Source organism: Telmatherina bonti (assembly GCF_933228915.1).
Source record: "Telmatherina bonti genome assembly, chromosome: 8".
Taxonomy (NCBI): Eukaryota; Metazoa; Chordata; class Actinopteri; order Atheriniformes; family Telmatherinidae; genus Telmatherina; species Telmatherina bonti.
This window is the reverse complement of record NC_136626.1, coordinates 14,585,261-14,597,752: the sequence shown is the minus strand read 5'-3', so window position 1 is coordinate 14,597,752 and position 12,492 is coordinate 14,585,261. Positions and strand designations below refer to the sequence as shown.

The 12,492-nt window shown below is 38.6% G+C and overlaps 1 protein-coding gene across 1 annotated transcript in view; it reads left to right on the top strand.

The window, feature by feature from the left end:
* Positions 1 to 543: 543 nt before the first annotated feature.
* The window catches only part of raver2 (ribonucleoprotein, PTB-binding 2), a gene marked incomplete at both ends in the record, with an annotated part of 98,722 nt that continues 86,773 nt past the window's right edge, over positions 544 to 12,492 (top strand). Inside the window, one exon of the mRNA XM_079244565.1 lies at positions 544 to 828. Coding sequence (XP_079100691.1) covers positions 544 to 828 — 285 coding nt within the window. The remainder of the gene's footprint in view (positions 829 to 12,492) is intronic.

Below are 12,492 nucleotides of genomic sequence, written 5' to 3'. Positions count from 1 at the left end.
ACACCTGAACTGACAGTTGGGGTCGCCAGGAGTCCGGTGAGCAGCCGCAAAGTGTGGAAGCTGAAAACATCTCGTTTCATCCAGCTGCTGATAAACGCCTCGGTAAATATGTTATTGTTATTAATATTTTGTTTTGAAATAATCTAATCGCATGAATTCAAATGTTTTTCCCGTATTTATATTGTAATTAAAAACGACCAGCAATGAAACAAACGACAGAATACTTTGACTTTTAAAAAGTTCTCTGAGCTTGACTCATTATTGGTTAAAAAGACGAAGTTTGCGTGAACAGAAAAACAGACAGACAACGAGTTCTTTCTCTGCAAATATGAACAGTTAACCTGTTATATAAAAACTGCTTTTTATGCTTTTTTTTTTTATATTTTGTATTATTTTACAATTGTTTTTCGGGTGTTTTCTTTTTTTCTTACCTCTTTCTTCCACAAAACACGCGCTCGCACACACCTCCCACCTGCGCGCGCGCATCCTCTCATCTCTCGCTGTCACTCTCCCCTCCTTACACTTTTCTCTCAGCTACCCAAGATGGCGGCAGCCTCGTCCATCCAGCCGCCGAGCGTTCACTCTTCTCTCGGCCGGGATAGCGCACTTTCTCCAGACATGGACAGCCCCGAGAGCCGCCAGCCGGAGGATGAGGAGGCGGCGGCGGCGGCGGCGGCAGCGCAGCCCTCCGAGCCGGGGGTTTGCCTCCGCGACCTGCCGGACCTGGAGCCGGAGGAGATCGAGCGGAGGCTGGCCAAAACTCGGCAGGAGCTGAGCAACAGGAGGAAAATCCTCATTAAGAACCTGCCGTCTGACACCACCAGCCAGGTATAATGACAGTTTCCACCGGAGAAACTGGAAGAAAAGTAGCGAGAAACTGGTTTTTATTAGTTTTTGCGCACACTGAGGCTCAGCGCACTTTTCTTGCTGCGCCGCGGTGGAGTTTGCACCGACTGTCGCACTTTTTCATTTGTACAACACTGTCAGGTCGTGGGACTAGGTTACTCATGACCTGCTGGTGATAACTACCTAATGCAGTGACCAAGTTTACCTCATGCTTCCGATTCTGTTTTCACCCATCATGATCTAAACTTTAAAGTAACTTAAATTACCGACTTTTAATTAAACAATTTCACTCCGCTAATCTTTTTTTGTTTGTTTGTTTTTTTTAACCAGCCGCATGTTGATGTGTGGAAAGTCTTAACTTTATATTTCTACACTTAATTTATTGTTTGACCAGCAGTTTAAGATTAAAATGTGTTATTTTACTTATCTTTGCAACTTAAGATTAAAAGGCCTTATTCTGAAACGCCATATATAAAGGAAATTCACCCAATTTATGATGCAGAAAAACTGGATGTGCAACAGAAGAAATTAGCTTTAATTTACTTCCAAACATGCTGGAAATGTTCTTTTCAAGCTGATTTAAGGTACTTTTGTTCAGGTATCTTTTGTTTTTTTCTGTATTATTCTTTTCCTCTTGAGATTTCTATCTGCATATATTTTCACAAATTGGTTCTACAAAGTCATTAGCATCCCAAAAAAAATATGGCAGTGAGAAATATAAAGAGGCATAAGTGCAAACTGGGGCCACAGCAGACATGACAGGTGGAATCCATGATTTCTGACTGCTTGCATAAACTGTTTGCTCACATCAGACTCCTTTTACTAGAAGCCAAAGCAAATCATTTAATCTTTTTTTTTGTTTATTGTACTTGCACGAGCTTTGCCTGTTTCATATCAAAAACCTCTGAGTGACTTCACTGTTTATAACTTCATGGCGGCTTTGATTTCTCCCACCGAGTGTCATTCATCACTTGTGTCAGCATGCAAGCCATTAGGAGGTGGTGTGTCGAGCCTGCGCTGATGGTGTGTGTTCCTTCAGGCTTGTAGCACCAAACATTCTTCGGCAGGCTGACTGCCAAGGAGAGCCGGCGCTCTGTCGAAGTGTTTGCGTGTGAGGAGAAGAGGGAGTGTGAGAGAGTATGACCGCGTAGAGTGTGTGAGAAATGACAAAGAGAGGAAAAAAAAGTCACTTGGATCAGGTGGAGCAACAGATGTGGTAGTTTCTTTGTATTTTCCATATTTTTCATGTGTCAGATGCTGTGGTAGTGAGGCAGAGCAGAGCAGGATGAAGTCTGCACTGCTGAACGAGAGGGATACTCATTTAAAGGAGTTGTTCTGATTCTTTGACATTACTCTGCTGGAGTTGTAATGCTGTGCAATCAATGTGGCCTCAGGCCATTATTAATCCGGAAGCCTGTCAGACAGAAATAATAATGATAATAATTATAAATGGAAAACATTGTCTACCTCAAAATAGTGAAATAACCCCAAATACTGAATTGTACAGCATGTTGGTTGTTCTCTAAGCAAGAAGGTTTTTTTTTTATTTGTGTCAAAGGAAACTTGGTGTCAGTGTGTGTGATAGACTCTGGAGCACCCAGAAGACTCCATCCCCTCATACCCGCTGCCCCATTAGTGAACACTCCACTGGAAGACTGGAAATGTGTGAGCGTACAGTGCAGTGTGTCAGATATATGGGCCTGTTGACAGTCTCCATCTCAGCAAGAGGAGGGGGGATGGGAAAGATGGAGGAAGAGTTCAATAAAGATGGAAAGGCTGAGCGAGAGAGCAGTGAAATGAGGGAATATGTTGAATATGGAAACTGAGAGTGGTGATAAGTTTTCTTTTTTCTTCTTTTTTTTTTTAACATCATGATCTCAGGATGACCAATTTAACCGTGTTGTTATCTCAGGATGGTAAAGGGTTTTTTTTCTCTTTATAATGGAACGGTTCCTATTGGCTCAACATAGCATTTATTTTTCCCTGATAATGGGTTAATTACATTTATAAACTATGAATAAACAAGGAAATCTTTCTTTGTTGGAGTTCAGGAAAGACATTATCTGAACAACTAAAAGATTAACATGTGACTTCACTTACATTCTTTACTTCACTGACTTACTTATATATTCTTCTGGCCTGCAACAATGAAATGGGGTCCCAACAGAAGAACCACATGAATTATTCATTTTCAGGCGCACTTTAAACACCCTGTGATTATGAAAAAAGGTTTCTCAGATTCCAGATGTAGACCTGATCCATCTACAGATGGTTGGTTCAGACTAAGTCATTCGTTTGGCAACCTGTTCAGAAAGTCCAGAAATGTTTCCAGTCATTGATGCAACCTCCTGACCAGCGTTGTTTATTTCAGTTTTGTTTTCAGAAGGCCGTCCAACATCTATTCGTCCCTTTGACATCAAGATGGGAAAGTCATGAAAACAGCTATAACTCTTTCAAATGTTTAAATGTTACCATGACATTCTCATGAAATAAACTGTGCATGCGTAGGCTGGAGCCCAGGACCGTTAGTAAAAAGTCTGCTTCTTTAAATTCACGCAGCTGGCATGTAAACATATTTGCAGATAAACAGGAATGTAAATAAGTGTAAAGGAGTGTTTGTGTGTCGACGTTAGACTTGGTTCTGGTTCTCCATCCAAGGTTCTGGCTATATGATCTTTGATGGAATTTTTCTAAAAAAAGATGTGCATGTTGTCTTTCAACAAGAGTGTGTGTTTGTCTGTGTGTGTTTGTTATCAGTTGTATTTGCATATGCACGGGTGAAGACAAATGCAGCCGCTGTGTTTTCACCTCCTTCCTCTTTTGGCTTTACATGCTGTGATGGCTGTGTGAGGAGCAGATGTGTATCATGTCTGCCACTCCTAACAGTGGGTGGTCTTCATCATCTTCAATTATGAGGCTATGTCCCTATCATTTTAGCCCCCCCCCCCCCCCCCCCCCGGCCCTTTGTTTCTTAGCATTAATCACTTTTGATGTCTGTAAATATTTGTATCACATTATGATATTTATGCCCAGTTGGATTTTTTATCAAATAAGTAAATCTTACTGTAATGGTCTCTTTCTGTCTCCACCTTGGTTGAATCCTGCTTTTGGGACTGTTTTAGGTGGAAAAGAGGGAAAGGAACATTTTTGGTGATCATCACTGATTTCTTTAGGATTGATATAAAAATCTTTAACAGTTTTTTATGAGCTGATAATCCAAAAGGCTTTTGTGTGTTTCATATTCCATGACTGCACTGAAAGTCAGAACTTCTCAGCTAAATGGAGGAGGTAGTAGTTGTGCTGAGTAGATAAAAGGTTTTGAAGTAACCTCAGAAGAAAGGCATTGACCGGATAAGTACAGAGGGAATGGAGAGTAGAGTAATTGGATAAAAGGTTAGAAGAAACTAATGAGTGTGTGCGTGTGTGTGTGTGTTTGGAGTACTGAGACAAGGTGGCCTTCTTGGTTGAACCTCCGCAGTTCTCCTTCATTAACTTCCAAAAGGAAATTATCTTTAATCTGTCCTAATGCTACTTTTTTTTCCTTTTCTCCGCTTGAGTTAACGGTGTTTGGACTTCATAAGAGATGGTTGCACGCTGTAAAGATTTGCTTCCATCACTGTATGAAAATGTGTTCGTCATGGGCAAATGGAAGGATGTGGACAGTTCTAAATCCTGTTTACTCGCTGATCTTTGACATTCACACAGCAGCAGCACAGACGTGCACCCAAGTGATGCTTTTGGTACATAAATGAATATATCCTACATTTTGAAGTGATGTTTTTTGAAAGTGAAACCATTCGATTTGTCTGACTTGCACGTTTGGCTTCCTGTGTGATAGAAGTCCATGCTGATCTGAACCCTCTGATTACATAATGCATCATGTACTTAACTCTGAACGTAAGTGTCAGATGTGTGGGTTCTGTCAGATCACATTCAGCCTCATCCATCTGAGTCAACAACATGCAATCCAGTCAGCAGCAGCTCTTCATGTGCAAACTTAGAGACAGATGAAAATGACAGGTGTAACCCATGTTGGGTGTCACCTTTCCTATCAAAGAATAGAAGGCGATCCAACAAGTGACACAGTAGAAAATGTTCATAATATTTAGTTGGATTAATTGCACTTTCCTCCGAACCCAAATGAACAATGTTAACCCATCCATCTTATGTTAATGGTTTATTTTAAAAATCACATTCAAGAGTTTTGGTATGCTCACTGGGCACAATGAGATCTGTCACTGCCAGGAAAAAGGGCCAAAAATCTCACTAGAATATGGAAAATACATTTTATATGTATTTGTATTTAATGTGGTGCTATGTCAAAAGGAAATTAATGGTGGTACCGATTAATAAAATCCTTTGCAACAACACATGTCCGACAAGCATCCATTTAAGCTTTATGTTCAGGCAATATTATGACCTCCACATCTTTAAGTTTTATTTTAAACAAATACATTTTCCTAAAACACATCTTCTTCCAGTATCCTCCCATTTTATGTAGTATTTATGTAAAGCTTAAACATATGAATAACTTTATTCTAGTCCCTTGATTGTGATAATTGTTAACAAGCCAGAAAAATAATTCAGGTCTGACAGATTAGTGAAAATCCTCTAAGAGCTTAAATCTCTTGGACCGCTCAAGCTTTTCCATGATGTTATATTTCCAAAAACCATTTAATGCATTTCCTTGTTTAAAAAGTTTTTCTTTAGTCAATATGCTATCTGTTGCCATAACAATTCAGTAGCCCTGTACTAAAACATCATAGATTTTGTTTTTATTGTCATTTGCTGGCATTAACACGAACGCTGCCTGTGGACGAGGCCTTGTAAAGCTTTCAGCAGTGTACAACACTCAGGTGAAATAATAAAAACAGGTTATATTCCCTTCTTTTAAGATGACTTTAATGCTAACACTAACAAATGAAGCTCACTCAGGCAACACATCGACATTATCTCATGTGGAAAACCCCACAAATCAAAGAAGCCAGCTGAAGCAGGAATAATGGATACTCGTAAATGACCCAGTGACTGCAGGACTGTGATATGTTGAGGGGGAGTGACTGTTGGCTCAGTGGGAAAAATAACCTTCAATCTGAGCCCTGTCGCTTTAGGGCCTGAGCCATGCAGAGACGGGAGGGTGTGGACAGGAGGGAGGGTAGTGGGGTCACGCTGGCTGACGGCAGAATCTGTCCTGTCTCAGGGCAAGCCACCTGCTACTCCTAACCAACCGCTTTCTCCCTTGCTCTGAACACATCAGCTAGCGTTTCTGAGAGGGGAAACATCAAATGAGGGATTTGGAAACATAAGCAACAGCAGCAGTTTGAGAAGGCAGCAATGCTGAAGCAGTGCTCTCCTGTAAGATCCTGATAATAGTTTTCCCTCTGACATCATGAAAGCAACGTGGAAAATCCTCAAGTCTGACATGAAATCAAGGAGTAGCTTTTCCTCTCTACAATTTCTCAGTATTTCCTCAGTGTCTCTTGTTAGAGAGTTTGATTAGTATCCCTATTTGGGAATTATCAGGATGTATTGATAATCTAATTTAACAGATGAAAAAAATAAATCAATAATTGAAACTTGTCCTAAAGCACCCAAATCAAATGTTTTAAAACAACAAAATAATTAAACATCAAATGAAAAATTGTTTCGTACACATATCAAACTCTTATATGTTTATAATGAGTGTGAATTGTTCAGAAAACATTAAGGGTGAGTCTGAAACTTGCTGTCTGCTGTCTCTTGTTGCTATAAAACTACATCCTTTCTAAGCCAAATACATCCCTGTGTATATGCTGGCGTGTGTGTGAGAGAAGAATGCTAATAATAGATTAAATTACCAGTTGTAAAAACACATTCTGATAGTTGAACAGTGAAAAAGATACGCCAAAGGAGTTGGTGCCTCTCCAGCCATGAACCTTGCTACATGTCCCTGCAGTGACAACATTAACATCATCCTTATATCCATTGGTTTGGGTCAGTACAGTACAGTATGGTTGATCAAAGTGTTGGACTCTCACTTGATAGGCGGGGTTGTTCATGCAATAACAACAAATATGACACAACTCATGACAATTATACTATAGCAAGAAATAATTATAGTCCCAGAGCCGACCAGACTTTATAGTTTTTTGTTTTTTTTTGGTTCTCATTTTTTCAATGTTAACGAAACGGTGAAGAGAAACGACTGAAGTCCTGCAGGGTGGTAATCTCTCTTGTCTGCTTTTTAATCAGTAGACTGTATTGTGGTGCCTGTAGCTCCACTCTACCCTTTTTTGTTATAATGGAAACACAAAGGGTGTAGAGTATTTTACGCCCATGGGAATCGGGTGAAAGAGAGCAACAAGCTTGTCCTGCTGCTTTTCCAAACTCATAACTGCATACTTTAGTGACTAAAACCCTAAAAAAAAAGCTAGGATTTAATTTTTTTTTTTTTAAATTACGGAAGCCTAGAAGAACTGTTGAACTGGACAACAGGGCAACTGTTATATACAAGAATTGAATCAGGGTCTCCTGGTTGGATCTTGTTTTGCTCTGATCGGCCTTGGCAGTGGATCTCCTCTCTGAACACTCTGTCACATTTGCACACTCCTATATTGATGCCAGATTATAAGAACAGAAGACTCAAAACAGAAGTGTTAAACACGCAATTCAACCAATGCATTTGTAGAATGTTGCATATGCAAAGTGTGAAGATGGTGAGGTTGTGTTAGAGACAGAATGAAAGATGTATGCACGCCTGTATTTGTACTGGTCTGCTTGTAGTGTGAGTGTGCACATTTTCCAACAAGGCTTTCCTGGCAGCCATTTGATGGGGCAGCGATCCGTGCTGTGCGTGGTTTGAGCCACCTGTCACACACGCAGACATAAACACAACGCTTGGTCCTTACCAAATATGGAATACATGTCCTAAATATCTTCGACGCATAGTTATGAAATGAGCAAATGCATAACATGCTGTTAAACTATCAGTTGTGACTGAAGACAGTCGTTTTACATGGCTCAGTCACCTAAAAGTAACCCCTAATGACAAAATCCTACACTGTCATGCATTTATCATCATTGACTTTTGCATCACATTGTTGGAACAATGAAAAAAAATTACACTTAGCAAGTATTCAATGAATTGTACTATAAGTCATATCTCTTAAATAGTTCTCAGAGAATACCTGCTTACAGATAGATAGCTGTAGTAATGCAGATAACTACTTACTGCACTGATCTTTTAGAAAAATCACTATATCTTTGTATTCGTGTAATATTTTAGCGCCTGTCTGCTCTTACTGGCAGACCTGGGGTTTATCTCAGGCTCTCCCTCTCATTGCAGTATACATCACTCCATCAGTAGGTCAAGGACGTAGTTCCTGCCAGTAAAGAGGCCATGCAGAGTGTGTTTGTCCCCTAATCCCCCTCATCTTTCTCTCACGTGGACAGAGCTGATAGCCCACTGCTACTTTTCCTCAGTAGCCCTGCTTGTGATGTTGAGCTATTTAATGTGAGACAGCAGAACAAACGGAGAATTCTTGTGTCTGTTTGTGTATTTGTGGAATGAATGAACAGGTGCCACAGTAAACACATTTTTCTGTCACAACTCCTTTATTTTTATTGGTTTTTCCACACTCAGTATACAGAGTGTGATCCTGCTTAGAGTGAAATACATGGTACAGCAGGAATTATAGATGCCTAAACTGACAGATGTAATAAAATGAATGGGTCAAATTGTGCCCAGACTACAGGAGAGGCACTTTGCAAGGAAATTTGCAGGAAATTAAAGTTGTGAGAAGAAGGGAAATTGCTGTCAAACACACAAGTCTTGGCATCAAAAATCATGGATTTTGCAGTAGTATTAGCCTTGTAACACTTAACTAATCCACACGGGGTAATTCTCTCTGAATTTGTCTTTTGGTACATTTGAAGATTTGGTTACAGTTACAGATGTTTTGTTGAAGATTAGTGATCATGTCCAAAAACACGCTAAAGCAGGTTAGATCTGTTGGAAAGATGCCCATCAATCCAAATGGGTTTCCCAGAACTATGGAGCTTTGTTGGATGTAGTGGATTTGCTCCTAAACAAAATGGCCAAGGCCCAGATTTTTGAATGTGTCCAATCCACCAGGTACAGTCACATGAAGCAATTCCAATCACTTCAACTTGATTTGTACTTAAATGTAATTTTATGCAAATTCAAAGATGAAGTCTTTGTAAAGAGTCATCCAACTGAATGAAATCAATGGTGATCCATATTGGTCCAATTCATTATAGTTTTAGTGTAAAGCTAGTTCACAGAAAGCTGCCAAGTTAAGGTCCCCATTTTCAGCAAGTAGGGTCTGGAGGTTGATAGTGAAGAAGAAAACCAAGTAGTGGTTTATTGTTAAAGAAACTGAATTAAAAAAAAAGAAAAAAGAAAAACTGTCCTCAAAATATGGCAGCAGACCCAATCATTTGTTAATGTCATGGCCAGAGCTAATTCTGTCCAAATATTGTCAAACTACTTCATTCCACTGCCCCAACATCTTGTTACTGATCATTGGGGCCTTAAATTCAGACACTGGTTCATTTTCAGTGATTGGTTTGGGAGATTCAGACACTGATAGAAAATGAATCAGTGTCAGATTGAAGCTGGAAATTTAGCATAATGACTTTAATTTCTTTTCTATTCAGCATTAAACAAAGCGGGGGAACACAGATAAGGAGTCCCAGCTCTCTGCAGCAAGTCTGTCCTCTATTTTCAGCAACTGCGTAAACTACTATAGACCAATTTCAAAATTGTGTATTTTAGCTGAATTATTTGAGAGGATTGTCAGTGACCAGCTGAAAGAATTTTTAGCATCTCATAATATTTTTTCTGCATTCCAGTCTGGTTTTAAAAAAACAGCACAGCACTGTTACTGCTGCATTGAAAGTCCTAAATGATGATATTGAGGCTCGAGACAGCAAAAAATACTGTATTGCTCTTTTCATTGATTTGTCAGAAGATTTTCATACCGTTGACCACAAACTATTGACACAAGACCTACATTATGTTGGCTTATCCAAAGATACAGTTGCCTAGTTTCTAGGCTATCTAATTGATAGAATACAGGATGTCCAGGTATCTGAAACTACCTCTGCTTTTCTGGATGTCACCAAAGTGGTGCCCCAAGGTTAAATTTTGGGACTCATTTAATTTCCAGTCTACATAAATAATCTTTGCAATAATTTGTCAAATGCAAAGTATCATTTTTATGCAGATGACACTATTATTTATTGCTGTTCAACCTCTCTAGCTTAGGGTTTTGAGTCTTTGCCGGCTGCCTTTAATGTTATTCAGTCATGTTTTTTTATGATCTTAATTGGTTTTAAACAGATAAAACCCAGTTCATGGTTTTCTTTCACTCAAAGGTGCTAACACAGAACATTACAAATATAATATCCAAAGGAAAACCTATAGAACAAGTTTTAAATTATGAGTATTTGGGTTTTATTTTAGATCAGGAGCTTTTGTTTAAATCATATATAAATAATCTTGTCATTAAACTTTGTGTGAACCTCTCTCAAAGTAATTAGTGACAGCAACCTTTTTACCTATTATTGACTATGGAGATGTGCTTTATATGAGTGCATCGTCCCAATGTCTCCAGTCTTTGAACAATGTTTTTCACCCAGCATTGAGATTTGTTACTGATTGCAGTCGCCTCACCCACCATTGTGAATTGTACTTGAAATTGAACTTGCCTTCTCTGACCGCTTGCAGATATGCACATTGGTTGACCCTTATTTAAAAAGCTCTTTTAGGCTTGATCTGTATGTTTTATTTAATATGTTTTACTTAATATCACATCTGTGTAACTGTTTTTATGACATGCTGCTGACCTCTTGGCCAGGTCATCCTTGTGAAGGAGATCCTGATCTCAATGGGTTGTTTTATCTGGTTAAATAACGGTTGAGAAAAAAACCCCCAAAAAACTATAGCTTTGTTGGAATGACCACTCATTCCTTGGTCAGGCACCTCTGTACTCCATCTTTTCTGAAGTTTTAGACATAGTCAGACATTGCTTAGCATATCCCTGAAGGTTTTGTATGATCTTGGATTTTTTACGTTGGCATGTATTTTTAAGAGCTGAGATATTTTCACTGCAAGGTATTCTCACTAGGTCCAAGCCTATCGGTGCTGTGTGCATGTGAAGAGTTTGTTCCACAGCGGCCCTGGCAGCATAATGTTGTTGCTTTAGCTACACCACGGTGCTATTGTTAAAATTTATTTTCTTCACCACAATTGTTTCTGCATAAACCATCCACAGACCAGTACAAGAGTTTCCACTATGTTTTGCTTTTTTTTATGGTTGTTTTTATGTATGTGAGATTGGTCAAAGAATTTATCAACATCTATTTGTGATGTAGTGTGTCGGAAAGTTGAAATAACCCTTCTAGATATCAGAATTTTTACTAGGCGAATATGTATAACATGGATATTAAGAAATACATCAAATAATACCAGTGCATTTTCTATTCATGTGGATATATTAGGCTCGGAAGTCAGAAGATTGCTTCTTTTCAGAGACTTGTCCTCATCATATTGGATTTAGAGCACATACTAAATCAAATATACTTACAATGATGCCTTGAGGGCCTTGATGCAGCTTTTGTGTTTGGTTTATGAGATGAAACTAGAAATGAATGACATGAACTGGAAAAAAAAAATCCTCCTATATTATGGCATAATGGCTGTAATGAAACACTTTTGTCATATTTTACATCTGCAGTAATTGCAATCTAATCTGATCTAATAGCTTTTTTTTAAAAACACCTTCCCAAGATTATTGAGCTAGTCTTACTCTTAATCACATTTTGGCTTCATTCCTAATCACTTTATTTTAAAAGAATGTGTCAGTCCCCGAGCTTTCTGATGTTTACCCAAATATTGATTGGTACATTGAACCAGTTGCTTTGGTTGCCCGAACTTGGCACTATTAGCCATTTTGGCTTGTCATGACAGAAAAGGCTCAGATTTAATTGATAACATCAAACATGTCTATATTTCACTGAGTTGAGCTCATTTCAGAGTTGGGGTGTTGTAAGCGCTGGCTCAATCCATTTCATTCTCTCTCACTTGATATTAGCCAGTGCTTTTTTTTTTTTTTTTTTTGTATTGTAGAAAATGTCTGCTTAGATCTGTTAATGTCAACACGGTCAGTTGGAGATGAGGCATTTTATTCTTTTGCAGCTGAGTTCGATTCATTTTAATTCTTCACAGGAGTTAAAAGTGAAACTTTTATTCCCTCTCAAAATATCTTAGGCTGAATATGACTCCAGCTTTAACAAAGTGCTCTCAATCAATCAGAATCAATAAGATTCTTAGTCAGGTTTACACAAAATGAGCTGGTTTGTGAAAGTTACATATAATAGATTATGCCAAAAAGAAACACTAGTATGGATGCATTGCATTAAAACTTTAATAAACCTTGTAATTGTTCTCTGTTACAAAATGCATACATTTGACATGGTATTTGAGCTCATTTGGATAAGTCACAGTAAATCTAGATTGGCTCTATAAAGATTACGTTGGTGGGATGAACAAAATAAGATCAGACAAGAAAGCACAAATGTCATAATTGATACACTTGTACAACTTTTTTTTTTTTTTTTTTAAATTCCTCATTTACAACTTAA